At 56.7% G+C, this 26,581-nt stretch overlaps 10 protein-coding genes across 10 annotated transcripts; 5 read left to right on the top strand and 5 right to left on the bottom strand.

Annotated features, from left to right (window-relative positions):
• Positions 1–174: 174 nt before the first annotated feature.
• Positions 175–1,678, top strand: A1Q1_02692 (protein phosphatase type 2C; the record flags this gene model as incomplete). Its single annotated transcript, XM_014323953.1, has 5 exons — positions 175–400; positions 443–585; positions 662–752; positions 800–1,183; positions 1,221–1,678. The coding sequence occupies 5 exons, from the start codon at positions 175–177 to the stop codon at positions 1,676–1,678; spliced, it is 1,302 nt and encodes a 433-aa protein (XP_014179428.1).
• A 966-nt stretch (positions 1,679–2,644) lies between these two features.
• A1Q1_02691 (long-chain-fatty-acid-CoA ligase) lies at positions 2,645–5,069 on the top strand (the record flags this gene model as incomplete). The annotated part of the gene is made up of 6 exons (XM_014323952.1): positions 2,645–2,695; positions 2,752–2,785; positions 2,831–2,845; positions 2,891–2,971; positions 3,013–3,418; positions 3,467–5,069. 6 exons carry the CDS (start codon positions 2,645–2,647, stop codon positions 5,067–5,069), a joined length of 2,190 nt encoding a protein of 729 aa, XP_014179427.1.
• Positions 5,070–5,229: 160 nt separating this feature from the next.
• On the bottom strand, positions 5,230–7,430 carry A1Q1_02690 (uncharacterized protein; the record flags this gene model as incomplete). Its single annotated transcript, XM_014323951.1, has 4 exons — positions 5,230–5,916; positions 5,957–6,538; positions 6,579–6,665; positions 6,741–7,430. The coding sequence occupies 4 exons, from the start codon at positions 7,428–7,430 to the stop codon at positions 5,230–5,232; spliced, it is 2,046 nt and encodes a 681-aa protein (XP_014179426.1).
• Positions 7,431–7,873: 443 nt separating this feature from the next.
• A1Q1_02689 (uncharacterized protein) lies at positions 7,874–8,234 on the bottom strand (the record flags this gene model as incomplete). Its single annotated transcript, XM_014323950.1, has 2 exons — positions 7,874–7,984; positions 8,073–8,234. The coding sequence occupies 2 exons, from the start codon at positions 8,232–8,234 to the stop codon at positions 7,874–7,876; spliced, it is 273 nt and encodes a 90-aa protein (XP_014179425.1).
• Positions 8,235–9,049: 815 nt separating this feature from the next.
• Positions 9,050–9,509, top strand: A1Q1_02688 (uncharacterized protein; the record flags this gene model as incomplete). Its single annotated transcript, XM_014323949.1, has 4 exons — positions 9,050–9,104; positions 9,148–9,319; positions 9,358–9,449; positions 9,490–9,509. The coding sequence occupies 4 exons, from the start codon at positions 9,050–9,052 to the stop codon at positions 9,507–9,509; spliced, it is 339 nt and encodes a 112-aa protein (XP_014179424.1).
• A 189-nt stretch (positions 9,510–9,698) lies between these two features.
• A1Q1_02687 (CTP synthase) lies at positions 9,699–14,706 on the bottom strand (the record flags this gene model as incomplete). The annotated part of the gene is made up of 11 exons (XM_014323948.1): positions 9,699–10,006; positions 10,053–10,602; positions 10,646–11,014; positions 11,072–11,639; positions 11,845–11,875; positions 12,513–12,538; positions 12,593–13,383; positions 13,422–13,685; positions 13,737–14,429; positions 14,487–14,654; positions 14,704–14,706. 11 exons carry the CDS (start codon positions 14,704–14,706, stop codon positions 9,699–9,701), a joined length of 3,771 nt encoding a protein of 1,256 aa, XP_014179423.1.
• A 3,275-nt stretch (positions 14,707–17,981) lies between these two features.
• On the top strand, positions 17,982–19,866 carry A1Q1_02686 (phosphopyruvate hydratase; the record flags this gene model as incomplete). Its single annotated transcript, XM_014323947.1, has 3 exons — positions 17,982–18,120; positions 18,452–19,541; positions 19,710–19,866. 3 exons carry the CDS (start codon positions 17,982–17,984, stop codon positions 19,864–19,866), a joined length of 1,386 nt encoding a protein of 461 aa, XP_014179422.1.
• A 382-nt stretch (positions 19,867–20,248) lies between these two features.
• Positions 20,249–23,518, bottom strand: A1Q1_02685 (telomeric DNA binding protein; the record flags this gene model as incomplete). The annotated part of the gene is made up of 2 exons (XM_014323946.1): positions 20,249–22,158; positions 22,297–23,518. The coding sequence occupies 2 exons, from the start codon at positions 23,516–23,518 to the stop codon at positions 20,249–20,251; spliced, it is 3,132 nt and encodes a 1,043-aa protein (XP_014179421.1).
• A 170-nt stretch (positions 23,519–23,688) lies between these two features.
• Positions 23,689–24,240, top strand: A1Q1_02684 (uncharacterized protein; the record flags this gene model as incomplete). The annotated part of the gene is made up of 2 exons (XM_014323945.1): positions 23,689–23,871; positions 23,917–24,240. The coding sequence occupies 2 exons, from the start codon at positions 23,689–23,691 to the stop codon at positions 24,238–24,240; spliced, it is 507 nt and encodes a 168-aa protein (XP_014179420.1).
• Positions 24,241–24,529: 289 nt separating this feature from the next.
• On the bottom strand, positions 24,530–26,191 carry A1Q1_02683 (polysaccharide synthase; the record flags this gene model as incomplete). The annotated part of the gene is made up of 5 exons (XM_014323944.1): positions 24,530–25,776; positions 25,824–25,906; positions 26,040–26,061; positions 26,109–26,135; positions 26,185–26,191. The coding sequence occupies 5 exons, from the start codon at positions 26,189–26,191 to the stop codon at positions 24,530–24,532; spliced, it is 1,386 nt and encodes a 461-aa protein (XP_014179419.1).
• Between the last annotated feature and the right edge of the window lie 390 nt (positions 26,192–26,581).

Here is a 26,581-nt window from a genome sequence, read left to right as displayed (position 1 = left end):
GAACGTGGACATAACTTATTACCATTTGGGCACGCGACTCTCACATCTTCAGTGACCGAAAAGCACACGACGACCGTCGTCCGTCCGAAGCAATTTTGGGTCGGTCTCTCTGACATGCAAGGCTGGAGGATAAGTGAGTGGATATCAGCAATTGGTGCTGACGATGCGATAGGCATGGAAGACTCGCACTCGGTTCATCTTTATCTCCCTCCTGGTGGAGGCACCAACGAGCCCTCTGAGGACATTCCTGAGCAGCCGGCGGGCTCAACAGTCTCCAATGAAGGAGGAGAGGACAAGGGAGTGGCTATGGCTGCCGTATTTGACGGCCACGGTGGCTCCACGGTCGCCAAGTTCTCTGGCACTACTCTTCACACACGCCTCGCCTCGCTTGACAGCTACAGTGAGCCCAGCTTCTCGCGCGGACCCTGCTAACCTGCCCCAGAGTCTGGGGACTATGAGACCGCCTTGAAGCAGGCTTTCCTGAAGACCGATGAGGACCTCCGTGCCGACCCCACTTTCTTCAATGATCCTTCTGGCTGCACGGCGGTGCTCAGTCTCATCACCCCCGATGGACGCATCATTGTCGTAAGTTCCATAGTGCAGTCGCAATGTTTAACGGCAGGCCAACTCTGGTGACTCGAGGGCGGTTCTTGGCTATCAGGGTGAGGCGAAGGCCATGTCCAATGATCACAAGCCCACCAACAAGGAGGAGACCGCCCGCATCACTGCTGCTGGCGGTTTTGTGGAGTTTGGTCGGGTTAATGGTATGTTTGCTCCGCGTTCGACACTGACTTGCCAGGCAATCTGGCTCTGTCTCGTGCAATCGGCGATTTCGAGTTCAAGCAGAACTACACTCTGCAACCGGAGCAGCAGATTGTGACTGCCGATCCCGAGATCATCACCCATAAGGCAGATGGGGAGGAAGAGTTCCTGGTTCTTGCTTGTGACGGCATCTGGGATTGTCTGTCGTCTCAGCAAGTTATCGACTTCGTCCGCCGTGCTGTTGCCAATGGCGATGATATGGGCAAGATTTGCGAGGATCTGATGGTCAAGTGTCTTGCGACGGATTCGGAAACCGGCGGAATCGGCTGCGACAACATGACCGTTGTCATCATTGCTCTTCTCAACGGCCGTACTACTGAGGAGTGGCAGGCGTGGATCAAGGAGCGAGTAGACAACAAAGGTAAGCGATTTCCTGCTGATCGTCACTGACTCAACAGTTGGTCGCGATACGCCTGAGTCTATTCCCGATGTCTTTGGTCAATCTCAGTCCCCCGTTGGTGGTGGCTTTGGTGGTGGTGGCGGTGGTTTCCGTATCGCTGGCGCTGGCGGTCTAGCCAACATCGTCAACATTCTCGGTGCCTCCGGTATTCGATTCCAGACTGCTGATGACGATGAGGATGGCGAGCTTCACATCGTCGACCCCTCTTCCGCAGAAGGTCTTATCCTGAGCGAGGACGAGCATGGTGCGAAGTTGGACCTGGTTGATGACGATGGTGACTCTCACATGGACTCTGGAGAGGACTCGGACGCTACAGCTGCCGCCACTGAACCGGCTGCGAGTGCGAGTGCTAGCGCTACTTCCGGTTCTGCAACTGGCACCGCTCAGGCGCCGACCACTGAGACAACCCCCTCCTCCTCTGCTTCCGCTTCTAAGGCAAGCGGAGCGAAGGATTGATTTTATGTCGGATATGTTAATAGAACAACCGTTATTCTGCGCATCAAGCTCGCCTCATTCCTCTTCTCTTTTCACCAGCACAACTTGATAGAAATCAATACGTTCCAAGAAACACCTCAAACGCACTTGCAGGTGCTTCTCAGCACAGGATACCCCGAACAGTTTCAACAAGGTCATGCAAAGCTCTTATTGTACCGCGCGCTCCTTATGAACTTGCAGACGGCTGACGATGGCCGGCTCACGCATTTTCGCAGGCCGTCCTGATGGTGTCAGGGGAGTGGTACTGGGTGGGGCCAAAGTGGGGTGAGACCCGGGAACGGGTCCGGGCATTAATGCATTCGGTGCGCTCAGTTCAATGACGGCGCGCAGAGGGAGGTCCCAAGAGTTGTTCGTGCGCAGAATTCCAGGAACAGCCGGGGGCCGGCGACTTGTTTCCGAGGTGTCAAGTGGCCAGCATGGGGACTGGCGCTAGTGACCTCAGGTCGCCCCCGCCCGGTTACAAAGGGCCAATGGACAAGTGCCGCATGCCACGCTGTGCTCGCGCTGCTAGCAGAGCATCGCTGCCGCGCGCCCTTGTACAGGCATTCCCAGTGGCTATTGCGAGGTGATCACGGTTGGTTAACGATTTTGAGGCATGGTACCAAGCTCGTTCCCAGCCGCGACTTAAGCTGCACTGGAGTACTGGATGCTTCGTAAATCCAAGATACGGAGAGCTCGGCCCTGACAAGAGCTGAAAAGCAGTCCTGCATCATCGGCGACCGGTTAACCCTAACGCGTACCCGGCAGCAACACGTTGGAACACGGCCCACGATCAATACCCGTGCTTATGTAAATTGGACGAAGCTTCGTCCATGGAGCCACGACCGGCAACAATCACAACCCTTGTCCCATCTGCAGTCGCAGTCCCGCTCTTGTTTTCTCATCGTCTCCCATCTCACCGTTCACCTAGCTACACTCTCTCTCAAGATGACTATGACTCCTTTCCCAGACAACTTGGACCTGAATCGCCAGGGCGAGGTAGGTGCCATTCCTCATGGCAACGGGCCACGATGGACTTTGAAGCTGATATTCAGGCGATTCCCGGTACCGAGTCCGCTGATGCGAGCGGTGAGTGAAGCGTCACAACTGGTTCCAAGCGCTGACTTACCCCAGCCTTCTACAAGAACTGTAGGTTTCATTGCTGTGCGCGTGTGCCAGTCTAACGATCAACAGCCATTTGGGGTCCCAAGGAGTTGCGCGTCGCCCCCGATGGAACCACTCAGCCTGGTAGTCTTTACCAGATTTTCGAACAGTGTACGTTTCGTGCGGCCGTGGATGTGTCTGACTTACCACAGCCGTTGCTCGTCATCCGAACCAGGCTATGTTCCGTAGCCGTATCCTCAACCCCGCCACCAAACCCGGAGAGGCTCCGTCGTACAGCACCAAGACGCAAGACACTACCTACGGTCAGGTGCAGCAGCGCCGTAACGCCGTTGGTTCTGCTCTCTTGAACCTGGAGCGTCTCGGTCGCCTACGTGACCCCAATGTCCCGGCGGACCTTCCCTCGCCGCCCGAGATCAAGCAGGACGGTATCCCGTCGTACGGCGACCGTCTCAACGCCGGAGCCCGTCGCGGTTGGGCCGTTGGCATCTGGAGTGGCAACCGCGAGGAGTGGCAGATCGTCGACCTCGCATGCCAAGCTTACGGCCTTGTTAGTGTGAGCTTGTATGAGACTCTTGGTCCGGACACTGCCGAGTACATGTGAGTGACCTGGATTGCGCTTACCGGCCTTTTGTGTTAACCGTGCAGCACCAACCACTGCCCCCTTCCTCTCATTTTCTCCTCTTCCAACCACCTGGCGGACCTTCTCCGCATCGCTCCTCGGTGCCCCTCGCTCCGTGTCATCGTCACCATGGACACTCTGGCGCCGGCTGAACGCGATGTTCTCACGCAGTGGGCTGGTTCGCTTGGCATCCTCCTTCTCGACCAGGTCGAGATGGAGCAGTGGGGTGTGCAACCCGGGAACTTCATCACTCCTGGTCCTCCCAAGGGTGAGGAGCAGCTTGATATTGACCGTATTGTCACGATTAGCTACACCAGCGGAACCACTGGCAACCCCAAGGGCGTGATCCTTACCAACTGGAACATGACCTCGGCCACCGTTTCCAACTCGCTCGGTGTCTCGCCCTTCTTCGAGAAGGAGGGCTGGAAGTTCTTCTCCTACCTTCCCCTTAGCCACGTCTATGAGCGTTTCCTGCAAGTTCTCGTCATCTACGGCAACGGCATCATTTGTCTCACCACTGGCAACACCCTGCAGCTTCTCGAGGACGCCCAGATCTTCAAGCCCAACTTCTTCCCCGGCGTTCCTCGCGTTTGGAACCGCATCAACGCTGCAGTCATGATCCAAATGAAGGAGCCTGGTCTCAAGGGAGCTCTCCTGCGTAAGGCTGTCCAGACCAAGCTCGCCAACTTCCGCGCCACGGGAGCGATCACTCACCGCCTGTACGACACTCTCGTCTTCCGCAAGCTGCGCGCTCTCACTGGTGGCGAGGTCGTTTACATGTCTTCTGGTGCCGCTCCTCTGTCCGCTTCCGTGCACGAGATGCTCAAGATTTGCTTCAGCTGTGACGTTATCCAGGGCTACGGCTTGACTGAGACTGTCGGTACGGCCACCAAGGGTATCCCTGAGGACCCCAATGCAATCGGCACCACCGGGCAGATCCAGCCCTGCAATGAGATCAAGCTCGTCGACGTTGCTGAGATGGGCTACACCCACAAGGACTCGCCCAACCCTCGCGGTGAGGTCTGCATCCGCGGCACCAACATTTTCAAGGGCTACCTCCACGACCCCGAGAATACCGCCAAGACCATCGACCCTGATGGATGGATGCACACTGGCGACATCGGAGAGATCGACGCCGCTGGCCGTTTGAAGATCGTTGACCGCGTGAAGAACGTCGTCAAGCTCAGCCAGGGCGAGTACGTTGCGCTGGAGAAGGTTGAGGGTGTTTACGCCCTCAACCCCATCTACGCTACCCTTGTCGTTCACGGTGACTCGCTCCGCTCCTCCCTTGTTGCTATTGCCGTTCTTGAACCGGCTCTTGCTTCCAAGCTGGTCTCGGACGTCCTTGGCGAGAAGATTGACCCTACCGACGTCGATGCTCTGGACCGTGCCGTTAAGGACAAGAAGGTCCGTGCTAAGCTTGTCGAGGGCTTTGCCCGCGTAGCCAAGCAGAACAAACTGAACGGCTTCGAGTTCATCAAGGGCGTCTTCCCCACTGTTCAGCCCTTCCCCGAGCACCTTCTCACTCCGACGCAAAAGGTGAAGCGTAACGTTGCCGCAAAGCACTTTGGCGCTGAGATCGACGCTCTTTATGACGAGATTGAGGGCTCTGGACACGCCAAGCTCTGAACCTCCATTGGCCGAAAATAGTTAGATCGAAAATGAGGATTTGTACTCGATATTTATTGACTGGATTAATGCCTGCATGCATTCTAGTGAACTCTTCTGCCGACTGGACAAGCGACGACGTTACGGTGAGACTTCACAAGGGACGATGCTCGCCTAGCATTCACCGCTCAGCTGATGGCACAGAGAAGGATTGACCATCTAAGCCACTTGGTCGCAAGTGAGTATGCTCTTCAGCTGGGTACTGTGATGAAAGTGTCGAGGAGTTGCTAGCATAGGTACCGTGGCGCTGGTGGACAAGGTGGGATGGCGCTGGGTGAAGGATGTTAGCGTACGATGGCTGCCCTACGCGATGCGCTACAGGTCCTGGATGATAGTGTTGCTGGCGGTGGTAGTCATGAGCTAACGCCCCGTGTGCTTGAACCGATTGGAAAGGCCGATGCCCGGAATGAGTGTGCTGGCCTGACGGGTTGGCATACGACGGCGCAGCATACGACGGCGCATACGATGGCGAAGGGGCAAACTGGTGACCCTGTGGGGGCACGTGAAGATGAGGGTGCGGCGGAGGCGGAGGAGCGTGATGTCGTGCTATGGTTTGATGCTGAAGGTGACCCTCGGGGATGTGGTCGCGGTGTACTGCCTGATAGCCGTTGGCAAATTGATGGGACTGGAGTGGAGGGACGTCCCGATGAAGACTACCGTTGCCAGTATGAGCCACATCGACCGTGGGCTCGACGTTGGCAGCGTTCCCATTCATAGAGATAGTCACCTTCTGCTGCATTGGCTTGATGTCACTCTCCTCTGTCTTTGGACGCTTCGTTGCAGTGGCCCGCAGCTCGCACTCTTGACACTACTTTGTTAGCACGTAACAGCGCGATACTGTGACCAACCCTGAAATCGACACTGTCCCAGTCTCGCGGCTTTCGTCCTGCTGCCCTGTCCTGCCGATCATGACAGGGCATATGCTGCCAACGGCCACAATCATCACAGCACACGACGTCTGTTTCGTCGCTCAGATTCCACCCATGCAGCTTGCACACTTCACACTTGAGTTCCCAGGACCCTTGACTTTCGCTGGGAGCAGAAGTGGCAGCGCGTGACGTTGGAGCCGTTCCCTCGTCATCCGAGACTTCTTCGCCCTCTCGCCTGCGCTTCCTCTTTTCTCGCGCGCGCTCGGCTTGTTCACGCTGTCGGGCTTCAGACTCAGCTCGTTCATGAATGGCGCGTTCCCTAGCAGCAAGCCTTTCTTCTCGTTCACGGAGCCGTTCTTCCCGAGCTCGCTCCTTGGCGAGCACCTCCTGTTCTTCGCGCTCTTTTCGAGCTTCCTCTTGGCGAAGCCGTTCCATGCGCTCTTCCATTTCTCGTTGAGCTTGCTCCTGCTTCTGCAGTTCCTCACGTTCCAATTCGCGCATGGCAATACGCGAAGAACGCTTGCGATTGTTGATCGCTTCTTGCTTTAGTCGCTCTTGCTCCTTAACCTTCCTGTCAGCGTTGCTCAAGTATAACAATTACCTCCAGAACTTCCACAATTTGTGGGGCGATTTCCGTAGAGAGCAACTTGTGGAACGCCTTCTCATCGGGGTGCTTTGACTTTGCGAACTGATTCGGAAATGTCTTCCAGTCGTACAAGGTCACGCAGACCTGGCCATTAGCTGGAAATATTTATTCACTTACAGCTTCCCACTCAATGAAACCCTCAGGCAGATTGGCCGCTTCTCTCACCCCGAGCTCGAATTCATCCTCGTGCTCTTCTTCACCATTTGTTTGCTCTGCAGCCTCTTCATCGCTAGCATCAACATTGCCTTCCAAGCCCCCGTCCGCAGTCTCAATACTCTCAGCAGCTGAGGGTGCTTCGGATAAGGCGGAGTCGCTAGAGTCGGCGTCTGTTCCAGCCGTTGGCGTCTGCTCGTCCTGTTTTGCAACGGTAGCAAGCTCCTCCTCTGAGAGGTCACTCAACTCGCTCTCATCGTCTGCAGGCTCGCTCTCTGCTTGTTGATTTGCCGAAAGCCACTCCTCAGGAACCTGCTGCCATTCATCGTCGACTGCATGTAAGCGACGACTGACTCTCGTCCCTCGAGGGAGCGGCGGAGCTGGGCCCGGTTTGGAGGGTGTGCCAACCATTGACCGTGTCGACGTTCTCGTTGATCGAACTGAGGACGGACCAGCTCTCTCAGTCATCGGCTCGCTCTTCAGAGCCTTCGCAGTTGAGGTCACGTTGCCATAGAATACGACCTGTTTCCGTTTCCGTCGACCTGTCACCGTTTCACCTTCGTCAACAACGGGGTTTGAGTTGGCAAGCTTCGGCTTCGTTTCGAGGTTTCTCTTCTGCTTGGACAACTTGGACGGTGGATGCGAACGATTCATCGCCCGCTTAGCCCGCAGTGCCTTCTGAGAGGTTTTCTTCAGAGGACGTGGTGGCGGGGGTCGCACCCGCTGTACCCAGAGCCGGTTGTCTGCGCGTGAGCAAACATGTGTGCTCAAAGCCCTACCGTCGAAGAGATAGTAAGTGTTGCCAAATTTATCCCAGCCTATCGGGTCGACGCGCTGCAATTAGCGACACCGCTGGGGAAAGCATACCCATGAAGGAGCATCGGACTCCGATGTCAACAGAGAGCGGAATCGCGCCGGATCATCTAGCTGCCACTCGCATAGCTGCCAAAGGATCTGGACTTTCTGGTCCAAACCCAACGACTCCCATGCCACTGGCTCCTCCTCTGTGCCAAGAATGCGGTTATTTGAAGCACGTTTTCGATATTGAAGGACCAGATGTTCATACATATTTCCGCGGCTGGGATTAGCTGAGACTCTCAAAAGAATACTTGCGTAATCTGCCGGTTCCATGTGAGAGCGTAAAGCAGCTTCGCGATGAGGTCAGGGATGACGGCTTGCTCCGAACCGTCAAAGTCGTTTTCGAGAGTCTGCACATGTCCAGCGGATGTCACGTTTGACACAAGATCACTGGTAAGCACCGGACGGGTTGAATGGGCCTATAAAGAGGCGACGTACCTCAATCTCCCAGTCCGATAAGCCAAATGCGTCGGAGAAAGTGTTGATAAACTGGCTGATGCCAGCCCATCTCCAATCTTGCCTTAAGCGTTGCACGACGGGAGACGGAGGAGGTGGAGGCACTGGACCCTCTACAGTGGATGGAACCACCTTACGCGGCATGATGCGTGAGATGGAATGCAAATCTTGAACGATTGGAACGAGGTGAAGGGCGGAGGGAACAGTGGCCGCTTTCGAGAGATTCGGCTACTAAACGCTGGCCGTCGCAAGGGCACGGTGAAAGGTGTGATGTCTCGAAATGTACGCGTGTTTAGAAGCGCTGGCGGGTGATTGGCATGATATGGTAGCGTCGGCGCCAAGAGAAGGATTGAGTTGGGGGAAGAAGATCGGCAGCGTGCAGCTCTCTGTCCGATGATCACCCGGATTTGCACTGTCTCGATGCCTCCCTACGCGGTCAACCTGCCACTCAGGTAAAGTCGATAAATGACGAAGTAGTCGGTGACTACAAGTGCGGCTGCTGATGTCGACGATGGAATCAGGCGTCAGCCGTTCAACGCACGAGGTTGACCGACGTGCACACGGGGAGCCTCTGGAACAGTTGAAGCAATCGTAGAAGTTGTGGATGCTCGGTCAGAGGGTGTTTGGTGTGTGCTTCAGCTTGGTGGAGAGTGATTGTCGCAACTGTCGACCGTCACCTGTCGCGGAAGAGTGTTGAACAACAAACGTGTTGCTATTGCCTATCAATAGAAACCGACTAATCGAAATTCCACGTGCTCATTAATGGCAGGTCTTAATAGCTCAGGGAATTTTGAAACCCCGAGCGTGGCACAATGTTCGAGTCAGGCACCGCCCCTTCACGCGTAACCCTCGGGTCCCTCCACAATCCACAACAACGTCAACTCCGCCAGACAACTTGAATCGTCGCTTTACACACTTTACGCACTCCTACTCTTCATCGATTCCTCTCCTCACCCAACATGTCCGAGCACGGTAGCCCGCCCGCTGATGTTAAGCCCAAGGCCGACGGTGGTGGTGAGTTCCCGGGAAACGAACGGAGATGTGGCTAACGTGCCAGAGAATGCTTTGAACATCAAAATCCGCGCGACCGATGGCAGCGAGGTTTTCTTCAAGATCAAGAAGACTACCAAGCTGAATAAGCTGAAGGTTCATACCACTATAATGTCTGATGTGCTGATGAGTCAGAATGCTTACGCTGATCGTGTTGGCCAGGACCCTGGTGCCATTCGGTGAGTGAGCTTGCTGATGAGGCTGACAGTGTGAACAGTTTGCTCTTCGACGGCGAGCGTATTGCCGACCACCAGACAGCTGAAGACCTCGAGCTTGAGGACGGCGACGTGATCGAGGTTCTGCTGGAGCGTGAGTGACTGCAACATGAACCTTGGTTAATAATTATCAGAGATTGGCGGCTCGCTTTAAACTTCCCCGCGCTCTTATTTGTAACTCATATCGACGCCAGCCGGGTGTCACGCAGCGTAGTTAGTGTCACTCGACGGCGTGTGTTCATATTCGTCATGTACAAGGCCTGCAAAATGTGGCGTCACTCGTGCCGGCTACTGACAGTTAACCAAGATATCACAGTACATCTAAGAAATAACTAAGAAAGCTCTAAGCGACGACCTTAACGCCCTCAATGCCATCAGCAAGATCGTCAGCATCCTCGCAAGTGACTCGGATACCCTCGACAGACTGCTTGCGACCTTTGGCGCCCTCCGTAGCAGCAACGCTGGCAGGCACGACCTTCGCGCTCTCGGGGTGGGGGTCCATGTACCCGCCGTTCTCATTGGCAGCGAGCTGCTCCTGGAGAACATCCTGACCACACGCCGCTGCAATCAGGCCAAGGAAGGGAGGAGAGGGGTTGAGGGGACGCGAGCAGAACTCAGGATGGGCTTGCAGTCCAACGAAGTATGGGTGACCTTGATCGAGTCAGTTTATGCTGAAACAAGCACTTAGTGGACTTACCATCGAGCTCAAGCATTTGCATGCGCTCCCCGCGCTCATCCTTTCCAGTAAAACGAAGTCCACCCTTGGACTCCAACTGCTCAACATACCTGGGCTCCACCTCGTAACGGTGACGGTGGCGCTCCCAGGCAACGTTCTTGGAGCCATACAGACGGCGAAGCTTGGTGTTCTCCGTGTTGGGCTCAAAGACGGTAGGACGGAGACCGAGACGCATGGTTCCGCCCATGTGCGTCTTTGAGATCTCAGGCATGAAGCAGATGACAGGGTGGGGGGTGTCCTTGACGAGCTCCGCAGAGTGCGCGTTCTCCAAGCCAATAACATTACGAGCCCACTCGATCACAGCAACTTGGAATCCAAGGCAAATGCCGAGGAAGGGGACGTTCTGTTCACGGGCCCACTTCGCGGCGATGATCATGCCCTCAGTGCCACGGATACCGAAGCCGCCAGGGACAATGATACCCTTGGCAGAGCAGAGGTCGCGCCACGCGTTGTGGTAACGAACGGGATCCTCCGTCTCCATCTCCGGCTCGAGCGAGGAAGAGTCAACCCACTAGATGTCAATGGCAACGTCCTCATCTGCACAATTTACTCACGCTGAGTTTGAGCTTGCGGCCAACGCGCATGGACGCATGTTCCAAAGCCTTAACGACGCTCATGTATGAATCCTCGAGGGTAGTGTACTTTCCGACGAGGACGATGGGGACAGTGTCGAAGAAACGCTCCGATCCTACAGTCATGTCGCGCCATCGCTGGTAGAGATCTTCTCCCTTGGCCTTGAGCTTTGGCGAAACGTCAATGCTGGTAAGAGCGAGACGCTTCTGCAGGAGCTGGATGAGTCCCTGCTCGCGGAGGAGAAGAGGGACATGGTAGGTGGAGGAAACATTGTGGACGCCGAGAACCTGCTGAGGGGAAACATGACAGAACATCGAAATCTTCTCAGTGGTTGCCGGGAGAAGGGGGACCTCACAACGACAAGCGATCAACGGATATTAGCGGCGTGGCTGACGGGACAAACTCACAAAGTCGGGAACCAGACCGAGGCCACGCAGGTCGCGAATACCAGCCTGAGTCGGCTTCGTCTTCTGCTCACCGCCCAGGTATGGAATGAGGGAGACGTAAATGAGAGCAAAGTTGTCGTGGCCAACGCGGAACTGGAACTGGCGCATGGCCTCAACAAATGGAGCCGACTCGATATCGCCAACCGTTCCTCCGAGCTCGATAATGCAGACGTCTGGCTCCTCACCGGTCTCATCGGCCGACATTTTCGAGACGCGTTCAACCCACTCCTGGATGGCGTTGGTGAGATGGGGGACAATCTGAACGGTCTTTCCGAGGTAATCTCCCCGACGCTCGCGCTCGATGACATGCTGATAAACCTTGCCGGTGGTGATATTGTTGTCCTTGCCGAGGGAGACATCAAGATAACGCTCATAGTTGCCCAAGTCGAGATCAGTCTCTCCACCGTCGTTGAGCACGTAGACTTCACCATGCTCGGTGGGAGCCATGGTTCCTGCGTCAATGTTCATATACGGATCGATCTTGATGGAAGTGACTTTGTAGCCCGCGGTCTTGAGCAGCAAACCGGTACTGGACGCTGCACGTTAGATCTTTCCACTTGCGTCTGATACCAACCGATAACACCCTTTCCAATACCGCTACCTCGTCAGCAGATGGCCGCAAGCAATGACTCACGAGATAACTCCACCCGCGACGAGAATGTATTTAACCATGTCGGCACCTGTTGATCAGCCACTAGCAGAAGCGGAGTTTGGGACTCGCACAGCATACGCACAGGATTAAAAGCACTTTCAGTCCTAAGAAGACTAAAAAACAATCAGCACTCAGCCTTTGAACAAAGCTGCTTACGTGCAAACAGCAAAGCAATCGAGGATTCGACAACGTCGTGAAGAATTTATAAAGGTGGATAATTCAGTGGGCAGTGCTCTGTGTGACGAAATGGCGTAAGCCCACATTTTTTTGATGATCATCATAGTCCTCACCAGTAGAGGCAGTTTCACGCCCGTCAATCAGTCGAAGTCAAGGTCGTTCGAGTCGCGAACGTAACCAAAAATTAGATGTGGTTGACGGGGGGAAGGAAAGATTGGTATTGAGCGCATCGTAAAATAAATCGAGACCGATTCAAGCCACGGTCACGTGAAGGAAGATTAGGGTGCCTGGCCCTGACTTCACCCTCAGCCAAGTGCCAGAAGAACCATGGCCATCTTCTCGACTTCGCTCGAGTACGCCCTTCATCGGTGTGAGCGCCGTTGCTTGTCACGATGCATTCGTATTGGTTTCATGTTACGGTATTTTACAACAAACTTCACGTCTATATGTTGATACGCTCCGTGTTTGAAAAAAAAAAACGGCGCTAATGCTAATGAACAGGGGCAGCTAGGCTGGTTGCGGTGGCGGTCGTAGAGGTGTGCGGCGAAGACGGGGGAACGTCTAACAGCTTACGTGATTCGAACGCACCACAGATGTGACTGGAGAACGTCAGCTTCACATCCGCAACCTCAACTGCGGCCGTGGAGACTCACCGTTTTCCATTGCCAGCGCCGTCAATTCTGCACGGGCGCGAGCAGAATGTCAGTCCGCACTTGCGACAGTTGGGGAAGTTAACGCCATCGGCTCCACAAACACTGCAGGTGACATGCTTTGTAAGAGCACTGGAAAGTTCAAGCGCAGCTAGCTCAGGATCGATAGAGGCAACTGCCTCAGTGGGTTCGAATGGCAGCCGGCGTCTCCCAAGAGGGGATGTCGAAGATGGGCGACGCATCTCCGGAGTGGAAACGACGGATGGGGAACGAGTTTTCTTTGTCTCCACCGGACTGGGAGGGGCAGACAACTTCTTCTGCGACGAGGGAACAGTAACCCGCGACGCACTGCGGTTCAGACCGGGCCATCGACCAGCATCAGGGGCTGAATTTGTACTCAGGTTGCGCCGCAGCTTGTCCTGTCTTCGTTGGACGCGCCGTAAGGCATTGATGGCGCTTGAATCGTGAGGGTTGTCGATGAGCGGGGTGTCACAACTTAGAGAGGTGAGTGAGGCAGACGACTTGACGGGAGTCATCAGCTTCAGCGAAGACTGGGCGAAGCTCTCTGCGCCCGCCGACGATACGGACGCTCGGTGCGCACGGCCAGAGGGGAAGGGGTAAGCGTCCATTTCCGCCTGCGTCATAGGAGTTCCACCAGCGCTCTTGATCATGATGTTAACACGGCGGAGGGCTTGGCGGATGAGGTCGTCCGGAATGGGGAGACCGCAGGGACCTTGCTTGACTATGTTCTTGAAGCACTCCTCGGCCACCCGCGGAGAAGACGTTGCTCCCAACTGGAAGGGTCAGTTTATCGCTCCGGTGATCGGCTTACGATGTATTGAGCCATGATAATGACTCCGTCGCGCTTCTGGCGTGACTCGGTGCTGAGAGTGGTAATGTGCAGAAGCGGCAACTCGAGCACGCGAGCGGCTACAACACCTCCCAAATACCAAACATTGCGTCCTTTCTCTTTATCCCCATGAGGTCGGAGCGCTTGGGGTAACTGCGAGAAAGAGATTGGTGGAAGAGCGACTGGATCGTGACGTTGAATGTGGCCGTGCCGGTAGAGCTGCAGAAGTGTCATGATGAGGTCGTACTGTGCGTTAGCGCTCACCTAGTCACAGTGTACGGCCAAAAGACCACGTACCATAAGCTTGATGGTGTTTTCATCGCTGGCCCTATCGCCCGAACCTTCTCCAGGGGTGCGCAGTACAGTCGAGTAATCAGTGGAGTCGGTGACTGACGATGCGACGGAGGGGGCGGTTTGAACACGGCCGTCAGGATCAGAAGGGTCGTGCGCAGTTGGAGAGCGACTCGGACGGTCAGCGCTCTCTTTACCCTTTGAGCTGAAAACGATCATATTATCTTCAACTGTTGGAGACTGAGCCGGGACGTGCTGATCACGATAAGGGGCAGGAGTGACGACGGAGCGGTCGACTTCATCATCGATGAGCCAGCCGACTCCCAGGATGAGCCAGCCACCCGCACGACCCATCCCCTCTACATCGCGGACGACTCTCTTCCCGTCCGTTGGCAGACTCCATCCGTTGGTCACTAGACGGCGCGGCTGCTTTTCGGTTGCTGGGGAGGGTGGTGGAGATGCTGATCGAAACAAGGAAGAGAACCATGACGTCGGGGAGGCGGGCGCATTCGACTCGATCGCCAAGTTCTCCCGGACGGGGCTGGCAGCGACGCTGTCTGTTTCGGACTGCGAAAGACCAGAGCCACGAGCAAGCAAGTTGCCTAGAGCCAGACAAGCCGGAGCAGATCGAAACGGTGGGAGCGCTGCGGTGGAGTAGTACTTGGCTGCCAGCGAGGGCCGATGGGCGATCAAGGCAGTCTGCGCACGTTGCATCAGTGTCATGTAACCTTCTGATCGGCGTTCCCCTTAACGCACCTGTGCGTCCCACAGCAGAGACTGCTCATCGACTTCTTCACTGGGGCCGTCATTGTCGTGCGAATCGTCGTCGTCATCGTCTTCGTCATCGTAGTCGGCATAAAATTCACCAGCATCGCTAGTGCTGGCGCTTGTGGGCTCGTCGCCGTCACTCAACTCACTGTCAGGCTGGGTGTTGGGTGACAACCCCACAAACGAGCGAGTCTGGCGAACGAACCATTCTTGCCAAGGTTGAAAGGAAGGTGCGAAGAGGAAGAGCGGGAGCGCGAATGTAACGGGGGTTCCATGGGCTTGAAAGGACTGTTGGAGGTGGCGAGGTTCGAGTGAGGTGGGGACGACAGAGTGGGCACTGGAAGAATGTCGTTCGAGCAGTGTAAGTGCAATCGAGAAGAACAGGTATGGAAAGGCGAGTGGGCTGGGGGAGCTTATAAATTTGTGGGCTGGACTCGAGAATAGCAAAGAAAGACTAGCGAAGTCGAGATACGAAGGTAGATTGCAGGCTAGTGGACTGGCGGAGCAAAGAGGAGGCGGCCAGGGATACCGAAGGACCGGTCATATAGTGAATGCCGTAGACAGCCAAGGCATTGCAAGGCAGCTAGCGGCGCATCACCGACTGGGCGTATAGACCGAACGACTGACGACGAAGGGTACAAGGCATGGAGCGAAGAGGCGAAGCGCGGCTCGCCCGCAAGCGAGCCAAGGCCGCCAGGGGCTGACAGCGAAGTGTGATTGGACCGAAATCACCCCTTTCGCCCTTATCCTTGAGACTCAATCGTCGATTACTCGGCGCTCCCCTAGCGTCCTTGCGTCCTCAGCCCTTAACCAGCGCGCAAGCCCCGTGTCTTAGCATCCGGTTATGTGGTTCCTGGGACCTCCATATTTATCTCCACCATATCCACCTGTGCCTTCAACGTTGTGCCCTGGCGCCCTGGAGCTACTCGACGGCCGGTAGTCGCCTTTGGCATCCTGCAAGCTGCAAGCTGCGGTGTGCGCTTTGCATGGCCATCGTAGAGTAGCCCCGAAGCGACGGCCGGCCCATGGAGCTCAGCCCTGGTCGACCCTGCGGACTCTTTAAGTCGTATCCTTCCCCCATGTCCTCATCCCTCCCCGGGAATGCCTCCTTGTAGTTTCTACTCCCTGCCTGATCCACAGATGCCATCAGCCCTATCGGGGCTCGCAGCTTTCACGCAAATAATAGCTCCGCCTTGTCCGACAATCGACAATCGCACATTTAACGAACGTGCTTAGTCCCGATCTCGCAGTCCACCCCTGCCTCGGTTGCAGTTTTGCTCCGCCGCGTCATCAACTGGTCACAAGACTACTGACTGCTTGGTCGTCCTCAGCTATTTGTCGCCCATTCGACGACGTGCTTTATCCTTGCCGTATCCCCGTAGCCTCTGTTGCCTGGCCCAGTGACAGTCGTGACAGAACCAGTAGATCATGCGGTCCCCAGTATATTAACTCTCGCTGTCCGTAGCTCTCCTCAGAGACAGTCTCTGCATGTCCCGGGGCAGCACAACCGAGGGAGATGCAATTCGTACAAGGCGCCTCTAGCTCGACAATCATCGCGATCTGGAGTCTGAATCTGATCCGGCACACCGGCAGAGCTGGCCGAAAAGATCCAGAGCCATTCCTTCCCAGAACAAGACATACCGCAGCCACACTCAGGATGCAGGATGGGCGGGCATCAACCTCGAAGGTTGCGGCCAGCCCAGCTGGAGACCCCTTCATGCGCCACGCACCCACGCCCGCCGCGCCCCAAGCCGAACTCGTTCGGTTTCAAAGCGCTCGCGCTAAGCCTTTACCAGTAATAGACGCGCCCCGCGCCATCAATCAATGTATTTGCGACAGGTGCTATGCATCGCATGTTGCTCGGAAGACCTTGTTTCGGACTCGCTTCTACATCCCTGTTTATACCCTTGGCGAGACGACTTCAACCTGGAAGTGTGCCTGGTCTAAAGACACGATCCTGTATGATATACAGGCGCCGCTTCTTGTCGACTCTATCTATCCGCGCGCACATGCGAACGGCCGCCTGATGCGGCCATCCACCGCGTGCCTGCGGCTCCTACTTTCCGCTACGGCCGTGACCCCCCTCGAGCATTTCGAAACATCGCGCAACCGGCGCATAAGGCTACCGCGACAGTCCAAGACCTAGCCTACAGGCTACAGTATACAGAAGAATCGGAATGCCTCGGCTGGGACGTTGCCGAGAGAAGACTGCTTGCATGGCGATTATTCTCTTCGACAAGAGAATGCAGTGATGTTCAAGATGACCTCCTCGCCCTGTTCTCTGGAGTGCAATCGAAAGTATATCGTCGTTGACTATCTGACACGGGCTCCTCAGATTGTCGACTCTGAGGTAAGCGAGTAATGGCGGAATGCTAAGCGCGTCTAAACGTAAGAGGAGTCGCACGAGCACGACATTAATCGTCCGGGCGAACAGCGTTAGGGCAAAGCGCCGCAAGCGCAAGGAGGGTCGAGTGACCCCTCGATGCCCGAGTTTGGACCAAGTCAAACCTCGACAACCTCGCCATTCCCGCTCCTGGCTGGTGTCTGTGATTTCTGAAGTGAAGCGAAGACGATTGTCGGGCATCTGTTGGTAAACTTACACTGCATCAACCGAGTGTCCTCCCGCGGAATGGACTTGGGAAGAGCCAAGTTGACCTTGTGCGCTGGTTCAGCCACTCCATGTCTACACCATTTCGGCAAGGTCGGACAACAACATCCGCTTACCAGTTAGCCAGGGTGTCACGGACTCTTAAAAGGTGGACTCGAGCCTTCTCGAGTACACAGACCCAGCGGTCGATTTGCATTCACCGCACTAGATCGCTCCGCTCTCAGATCATCGAGCGGGTGTTGTACTCGTGATATCAGGGTGCCGCCGGCAAGATAGCAAGTCGGAGCTGATTGGTGAATCAAACAGGTGGGGGCGGGTTACACGTCGGCCTGCCAGTACAATGTAGGTCTGAACTTCAGCTCACACTTCCAAGCCCATGCGTCAATTACGGACAGCTCGACAACCCCGAAGGCTTGTCTGTCGGCGAGAGCCAGAGGACGACGCCGGAGCTGGTCGACGGACACGGATGTACGGGTGGACTTGCCGCGTGATGATCCGAAGCTTTCGCTCTACCAACTGCCCCGCACAGAAAGGGCGGTCCAACCATCGTCAGGACCGAAGACGTGGGGAGCCCCATTCTGATGGGACCCCCAAATAATGACGTGTGACCTTGTGACCGTGCGCATTTGGCGTCCACTGCCGCAGTGCGCCGCAACGCGTCCTGAACTCGGAGAGCCGCGTGTCATCCCTCCACCGGGCCACCGCCCAAGTACACACAAGTCACTCACGGGCCTCGTAACCGGAACCCCCGCCCCGTTCACTCGCTCGCCTCACCGGTACCCTGTTTCTCACCTTCTCTCTCTTTCTATATATCAACTTGCCGTTTCTCAACCATCCATCCCATCTTACCCCACCTCCTTTCACCTTCGTTCACGATGTCCGTCATTACCAAGGTTCACGCTCGCCAGGTTAGTACTCCTTTGCATCTTCTGCGCATCGTATCCGGTCCGATATATTCCGACGTCGCTCGGCTCGCCCTGCGTTCAACCATCGTAACATTGCGGAACGCTCAGAGTTGAGCCACGATGCTCTCCCCGTCATCGCACCCCTACTGTGCAGCGCTGACGCCTAGATCTTCGACTCTCGTGATGAGTATCAAACCATAACCTGGTGGAGGGCACACTGCGGTGTTCTCTCCAGCGTGGAAAATGACGTACACGTACACTGTGCTGACATCAATCCCGTTTTACTCGCTTGGCCATCAATTGACACTCTTCTCCATGCTGTTACTGTGTGATTGACCGCTATACGCAACCCCACTGTCGAGGTCGACCTCTTCACTGAGAAGGGTGAGCATCATTGATCCAATGCGATCAGAGTCGCGGCAGTTCTCACTAACATGCAGGCCGCTTCCGCGCCCAGGTCCCCTCCGGTGCTTCGACTGGCGCCCACGAGGCCGTTGAGCTCCGTGACGGTGGTGACGCTTACGTCGGCAAGGGTGTCACCAAGGCCGTTGAGAACGTCAACAACGTCATCGGCCCCGCCCTTATCGAGGCCAAGATCCCTGTCACCTCGCAGAAGGAGATCGACGACCTCATGATCAAGCTTGACGGCACTCCCAACAAGGGCAAGCTTGGTGCTAACGCTATCCTGGGTGTCTCCATGGCTGTTACCGAGGCCGGTGCCGCCGACAAGGGCCTTCCCCTGTACGCTTACATTGCCTCGCTTGCCGGCGTCAAGGAGCCTTACATCCTCCCCTGCCCCTCCTTCAACGTCATCAACGGCGGCTCGCACGCTGGTAACGCCCTTGCCTTCCAGGAGTTCATGCTCCTCCCCACCGGCGCTTCCAGCTTCACTGAGGCCATGAAGATCGGCTCCGAGACCTACCACGTCCTCAAGAAGGTCATCGTCAAGAAGTACGGCATTGACGCTGTCAACGTCGGAGACGAGGGTGGCTTCGCCCCCAACGTTTCCGGTGCCGAGGAGGCCCTTGAGCTCCTCACCGAGGCCATCAAGGCTGCCGGCTACACTGGCAAGATCCAGATTGGTCTCGATGTTGCGTCGTCCGAGTTCTACAAGGACGGCAAGTACGACCTTGACTTCAAGAACCCCAACTCGGACCCCTCCAAGTACCTCACTGGTGAGCAGCTTGGTGACCTTTACCACTCGTACTGCGAGAAGTACGACATCTGCTCCATCGAGGACCCCTTCCAGGAGGATGACTTCGATGCCTGGACCGCCTACAACAAGACGGCCAAGATCCAGATTGTCGGCGACGACCTCCTCGTCACCAACCCCCTCCGCATCAAGACCGCCATCGAGAAGAAGGCTTGCAACGCCCTTCTCCTCAAGATCAACCAGATCGGCACCATCTCCGAGTCCATCCAGGCCGTTCAGCTCTCGCAGTCCAACGGCTGGGGTGTCATGACCTCGCACCGCTCTGGTGAGACCGAGTCGACTTTCATTGCCGACCTTTCCATTGGTCTCCGCACCGGGTAAGTCACGTGTTTCACGGAAGCAGTTACGTCGCCTCCGAATTCGACGCCACCTCCACTTTACCTCCACCTCCACCTCCACCAGTGCCACACTCCGCACTTCTACGCCGTCACTTGTCTTCCACAACTCTCTTTTCTCTCCACAAACGTTTGCTGACTTCGCCGAAGACAGATTAAGACCGGAGCTCCGGCCCGTTCGGAGCGCCTCGCCAAATACAATCAGCTGCTGCGTATTGAGGAGGAGCTCGGCTCCAACGCTGAGTACGCCGGCGGTCGTGGCCTTGCCAAGGGCCTCCAGCCCCCTGCTCTTCTCTCCGAGCAGTAAAAAGTGGTCCAAATTCATAGGTGTTATTAGTGACCTCGTAAAATTCGAATGAATTTGAATAGCAGTACTCGGGTGGAGCAGGAAGTGTGCAGATGGAACGGACAGATTGTTTGGGCAGCGATGACATGGAGAAGCGTTGAAAATTGGCATTCGATCAGATTGTGTGGCAGCGCCAGCAGGGCCTCACCCCTAGATGGAAAAGTAGCCCGATGACAGAGCTTTACCGTGAGCCGTGCCCGAACAGCATTAGCTGCGCTAGAAAACCTCGTCACCGTCGCTGGTCGCATTCACTCGCGGCAGCCGTTTCTGGCGCAGCGCTAAGTATGGTCTCGAATGGCAGTGTGCTGCAGTATATATCGTACAAACTAGAAACAACCGCGGGTCACCGCATCGCGCCCCACTTCTCTCCGATCTCAGCGATCTTTACAACGACACCAGCCGCGTCCGCCCTAACTCGGCCCTCGCGGCTTCCGCCGGCGCCAGCGTTCTTCAGCCCAGCCTGCTCGCGCTCGAATGCCCCATGCGCCCATTCACCGACGGCCAAGACCAGCTCTGCGTGGTCCAGCGCGAGCGTGCGACCTGCGTCTAGCTCTACGCTCGCGTCTAGAGCCGCAAGAGCTAACTCCAGCGCAGAGCCGACGACTTGTGCATCCCCGCCGTCCCCGTCCTGCGATGACGCCGCTTGGCCGGCGGACGCGGGGTGTGCCGAAGAATCGGCAGCGATCAGAGTTTGAGCGGCCGGCCGGTGTCGCGCTCCAACCGTCACAGAGAGCTCAAGCACTGCCGGGGCGAGCACGGAGAGGAAACTCGGTGCATGCCTCGCCGCATGCGTGAGAAGCGCAAGTGTGAGGAGGAACTTCTCCAGTGCCGATGGACTGAGCACCATTCCAGTGCCCGCGCCACGGTAACGGTCACCCAGAGTACGAGAACGCACACTCGCGTTTTGAAAGTACTCCCAAAAGCGGTTCACGAGGGGTAGGATGAAGTACTCTCCCGCCACCTGGGCGTATGGGATGACGGCGGTTTGCTGCGAGGGCGTAGATTGGGACATCTGGCGAGAAGCCAAGGACCCTTCCTCTGCAACTTTTCGCCGCTTCGTTTGGCCCACGGTCAAGCGCTTCTGCCGAGCAATGTCGGGGTGCGCCTCCCCTGCCGCCGCCCCTTTCGACAGAAGCAGATTGCGCATACCGCTGATTGCACCCTCGAGCTGCCCCTGTCCCGAATTTTGCACGTCCGTCGAGGTGATGTATTTCTCGTGCAGGTGTGAAGGGAGCATCTTGGACGGAAAGTCGACCTTCTTCGTGCGTGTTTCGGGCGCACTGAGGCCGGCCAGTTCTCGGGCGCCCATTGCCAACGCAGTGAGCATGACGCCCTTCTGCAGCAGGGAGTATGACTGGGAGAAATACTGCTGGGCGAGGAAAGGCGGGACATTTGTCGGTGAACAAGCTACTAGTGCCGTGATCAGCCTTTGCCGTTTGTTCTCGAAGTCGTCTAGGTGAAATGGATTTGCCAGTGCGATTGCCGCCCCCGCCACGGACACCGCGTTCTCGACCACCTCGCCACCAAAGTTCCGCTTCGCTCTGATGAGAGGCTCGCCGTAGGTCAGAGCGAGCTCTATGGATTCTGGGCTGTCCTTGTCTCGCAGGAGCTCGGCGAGCTGACGGACATACACCGGTCGCTTGAGCTTCTTCTTCTTGGCGGCGTCAAGTGCGAGTGTTGGGTCGGCAGTGACCTCGGCGAGATACGAAGGCGAAGGGGAGCGGGATCGCGACGAGCCGGTACCGTCACTATCGTACCCCTGCAGCGGGTCTGCCTCCTGGTCTGGGTCCAGCATGACAACCTTCGGGCGCGGCTTCTTGTCCGTACTTCGACCCTGGCGCTCCGCCTTTGCTTTCAGCTTCGGCACAGCTTGCTCAGTCCCCTGCCGCTTGTCAGCAGCCTGCTGCCCATCGCGCCAGCCGAGCTGCCAGTCTCCTGCGTCACTGAGGCTGGCATCATCGTCCCTTATTCCGACGCCGCTCCTCAGCACTCTAGCCTCCTCCTTGCCCTCACCATCTCCATCCCACGCGCCCTTGAACCCGAACTTGAGTCGCTTCGGGCCACCAGGCGCTTTAGGTGCAGCCTTACTTGGATCTTGCTCTCCCATCAACTTGTCCTGCAGCTCCTTCATCTGGTCTTCCTCTGACGGGCCTGGCGCATCATCGCACCCCTCCTCGATAGTGCGTTCGCTCATGATTTCCGCAATTAGCATACCAAGCCGTCGAATCTTCGGTTCGGGATGGAAAAGATACGCTTGAATCGCCTGAACGAAGCGGGAGCGATGCGAGAGGCCAATAACATGAGGGTCCATCGGGGGCAGCAGCGACAGAGCCAGAATGACGAGATGCGTGTAGTCTTGTCGTCAGTCAAGGTGACTCGGAAAGAACTCACTGTACTGCGAAGCGTATGAAGCGTATTTGATGTGCTTTGGGTCGCACCAAGCTTCAAGGATGGCATCAAGGAACGCATGCTTCGCGGCAATGGACCCACTTCCAGCCCATGCGGCAGCAATACGCCGCATAACGTCCATCGTACCCTCTGCGCTGACGGATTTGGAGAGCAACGCACCGACGACTGCTCTCCAGGCATCCGATCCAGTATCTGGCTTGCCAATGATTTGGTTCATCACAAGGGCAGCGCGCTTGACGCTCTCACTCGGCCTATCCGCCGCCATGGGGGTTGTGAACGGTGGTGAGATCCTCGAGGCAAGGTGCACGAGCAGCCCAGCAACAAACGCCTTTAAATTCGCATCCGACAGCGGCAGTAGAAGGTCGGGGAAGAAGCTGTCCGGATATGGCGGTAGCGGCGAACCTGGAGGCGGGTGAAGATGTTCAAGTGCCGAGGGTAGGAAGGCGGGGAAGAAAGACGGCGTCGGGGTGTCGATCTCTGTTGCCGGCGCTATTGAGAAGAGCCCAAGACGACCGAGTTTCTCAAGGACTTCGCGAAGAGAGGCGAGGTCGAGGCTGTTCTGCGATACCTCCCACAGCAACCCTTCAAGGCGGCGAACGTAATTGTCGAAGTATGCACGGGGAACGAGGACAGCTGGAACGTCGCCTGCCCAGCCACCTTCTTTCCACCGTCCGACAGCGTTCGCCACCTTCGACGGCAACGACGTTGATACCCGCACACCATCTTCCCAAAGCAGCGGGGTAGGGTCCCTCCCGTGTGTGGCCCAGTATAGCGCATCGATGCTGTACGCCTGCGCCAAACTAGCTAGTGTGTCGAGCACAAACTCTCTAGCCTCCATCGGCAGCGGTGTTGGGGGCGCCGGCGCCAGCGCTGCCGTCAATGTTAGATAAGCCGCCAGAGCGACCTGTCGCGCTAATGGTGCTGTCGAAGCAGATGGGGTCGGGCAAAAGAAGCTGTCAAGAAGCTTTCGGCCTCGCTGATCAAGAGCAGGCAAAAATGTTGGAATCGTGCTCAGTAGCCTCTGTTGCACAGTAGGGAGGAAGCGCTGGATCGTCCTGTCGTTGTCAGAGGAGGGTGCACTCATGGGTCCCAGGCCGATGGCGTCGAGAACGGAAGACAGCTGGAAAGTGTACTCGTCCGCATCACCGATACCTGAGCGCAGCGAGTCGCGCAATCCCTTCAGTGCTTCAGCCGGATCGTCCATCGCTTTCGGAGTCGGTAGGTCGGAAATGTTGACGTTGAGAGGTGACAGAACATTCTCCAGACGTCACCGGTGGAGGTCGGAGTCGGGTTAGCGGAATCTGATACTGCTGAGCTTCGTTGATGGCCGAGTTGTTTTCGACATTTATTGAGACTTCCACACAATCCACCAACATGTCTTCGCTCCTGGCGGACGAGCACTCGACCCAGCGGCCTCGAGAACCAGAGCCTAAATGCCCCATCGACACCTTTCAGTTACGTCGCAACATTGCGGGCGTGGACACTGAGCTACTCGTTCAAACGTTTGACGATCGGATACTTGTCCTCATTACGCAGAATGGCAAAGTTGGACCTCTGGTGAGCAGACGCTAACTCGCTCTCCATTCTGACAGACAGACGCAGGCCTCGCTGCCTCCTGTCGTCGAACTCCAGCCGCCGCCGTCGGAAGAGACTCCGACTGGATTATCTGCCCTCCCTCCTCCGCCGTCGTCGATCCACCTGACCCCGTTGCTCGGTTCTCCGGTCGACACCGCTCTGCACGACCTCTACGTGTCCCAGATTGCGACTCTCATTTGGTGGAGTCTACAGCTTTCGCATGCCACGAGAAGAAACGTCATCGTGGGCCTGACGCTGGCGAAGAGAAAGGTGGAGGCAGTTGACGAAGCGGAGCGTGAACGATTTGGTTGCATCGCGAACATGGTTGCCGCGTGGCCTGGACCCAAGTAGCCAGCAGCAGGGTATCGAGGCGCGTAACCTGTTCTATAGAAGATCAACAGGGAGAGTGCTGCATGCGGTACGGGCAGTAATTGTATCTGGGTATAAGGGGCTGACATGTAAGCCTACGTAACAGTCCGTTCATATGTGCGTTGAATTTTCGGGACCTAGCTAGTCCGAGCTATGGAGGGGGAATGTAGGCTACGAAGGCCTGTGAATGCGTGCAATGTCATGGTGCCGATCGATCGGCAGAGGGGAGTGCAAGAGAGAAGGATAGTCAGGAAGGGAAGGGGGAAGTGCTCTAGGCGCGGTACGGGTTGTTGTTGTTGGGACGCGAGGCCATCTCGACGTCGTAGACGCCGTGATGAGCCTCGCCGTGGTCGGGGCCGGCGCCCGACTGGTCGGCGAGCTTCTCCTGGGCCGCCGTGGTGGCGGTCGCAGGGTCTCCGATACCCGAACGGGTTCCCCATCCAGTCTTGTGCAGGGTGAAGAGGGCGTAAAGCTTCATGATCGCAAAGTAGTAGCCGAAGAGAATGAACACCGGCACGTAGATGATGTCCTGCGGGCGTTCCCAGAGGTGGGGAAGGAGCTTGAGGGTACGAGTCGCCAGGAGCCAGACGAGATATGAAACCACAATGTTCCAAGCGGGCAGGTGGTATCCTCCATCCTCAATCGGCTTGGTCGACTTCCACAGCAGCACGCAGACCAGACAAGGGCCCACAAGAAGAGTGAGGGGATTGATAAACTTGTCGAGCATGGTGTAGCAGACATACGGATGCTTGGTCCAGACGTAACGTTCGGTGAAGACAGAACGGAAGTCGGATCGCCAGGTGTTTCGCGTCCATCGAAGCACCTGCTTTAGGAAACGCCAGTTGGGCTTCATGGTCGACAGCAGCTCTGCCTCCTTGCAGACCTGGACGTAGGTGTTCCACCCGTGCGAGACCATCCACCGCGTGAGGAACTTGTCGTCGCCGGAATTCAGGTGGTACTTGCCAAGCCAAAGGTCGTTAGTGAAACCGTGGAGGAAATCGGGGTCCTTGAGAATAACAGTGCGGTACGCGGCGGTTCGGCCCGAAAGACAGGGGATACCTCCGTCGATATGGGTAGAGGAGGCAATCTCGATGTTGCGGATGGTGAGGCGGAAAGCGGCCAGGACTTCCCAGACCGTCATCCTGGCACCACAGGGCTTCACACGCTGCGACGTCCCAACCCCGCCAACTTGCTGGTCCTCGAAACAGGCCAGAACGTAGGGGAGGAGCAGAGGCGGCCAGATCGCATCGTCATCGGCGAACACGATGATGTCGGTCTCTGTGTTCCGGACGCCGTGGGCCATCTGCAGACGCTTGTTGGCAAACGGCACAGTCAGGACACGGATGCGGCTGGGGTCGACACTGTTGGCGAGCTCCTGGAGCGGACCCTGCATCTTCTCCTCCGTGACGATGATGATCTCCTTGGGGCTACCTTGGAGCCACGAGAAGGCGGCCTCTCTGAACTCCTCGCCGGCGTCGATGGTCGGGACAATGATGGTCACATCCTCAGAAGCGCGGTCTGAACAATTAGCTATCGCTCAAGACTCGAGGGTCTCTGGTACGCACAAGTGGGAGTTTCGGGGAGGGGGATGGGGCGGTACACGAATCGCGCGATAAGACGGAAGATGTACCATAGGTATCGGTAGAAGCTGCGCAGGGATTAGCACACATTCCACACCCAGCCGGATGGGACCGACGCATCTTTGAGCGCATGCGCAGGAGCAGCCGTCGTCACGAAGCAGAAGCACTCTGCCACGACGAACGGATCATATGCGTACGTACCCGATAAGACCAATTGGCACGACTTCATGGGGTCAGCATCATCTTCGACGAAGGTTCCTAAGTACGCACAAACCGGAAACTTGTCCGCGGTCAAGTCTGTGATAGGTCAGCGATCACCCCGTCAAGTAACGCGGCGATAACGTACACAGCATGGTGGGCGACGGCGCGCGCTTTCGCGGCGAGGTTTACAAACAAATATCGGCTTCGGGATGCGAACACGTATGATCGTTTGGGGTAACAAAAGCTACAGTGGAGACGTTAAGGGTCGAGCAGCGCCGACTCGCTTCACTGTTGTCGGAGGACGTGCAGCGCGATGGCGAAGACGGAGACGAGGTGAAGAATCGGAAAAGAAGAAGAGGGAGTAAGGGGGAGGGATGGAAAGGAAGGTGAGAAGAGATGGTGAAAGAGAAAGAATGGAACGAAGGCCAGCGCCCGACCGGCCAAGGGCGATGAGAGGGACGGGTTTGTGGGTACTGAAAGGTTGCTGGGCGGCTGGCCGGCTGGCTGGCTGGGTGGGTGCTCTGGCTGGGTGGTGGGAGGGT

The sequence above is a fragment of the Trichosporon asahii genome (genome assembly GCF_000293215.1).
Source record: "Trichosporon asahii var. asahii CBS 2479 unplaced genomic scaffold scaffold00051, whole genome shotgun sequence".
In the NCBI taxonomy this organism is placed as follows: Eukaryota; Fungi; Basidiomycota; class Tremellomycetes; order Trichosporonales; family Trichosporonaceae; genus Trichosporon; species Trichosporon asahii.
The sequence above is the reverse complement of the archived record's forward strand: the minus strand, read 5'-3'. Positions and strand labels throughout refer to the sequence as shown.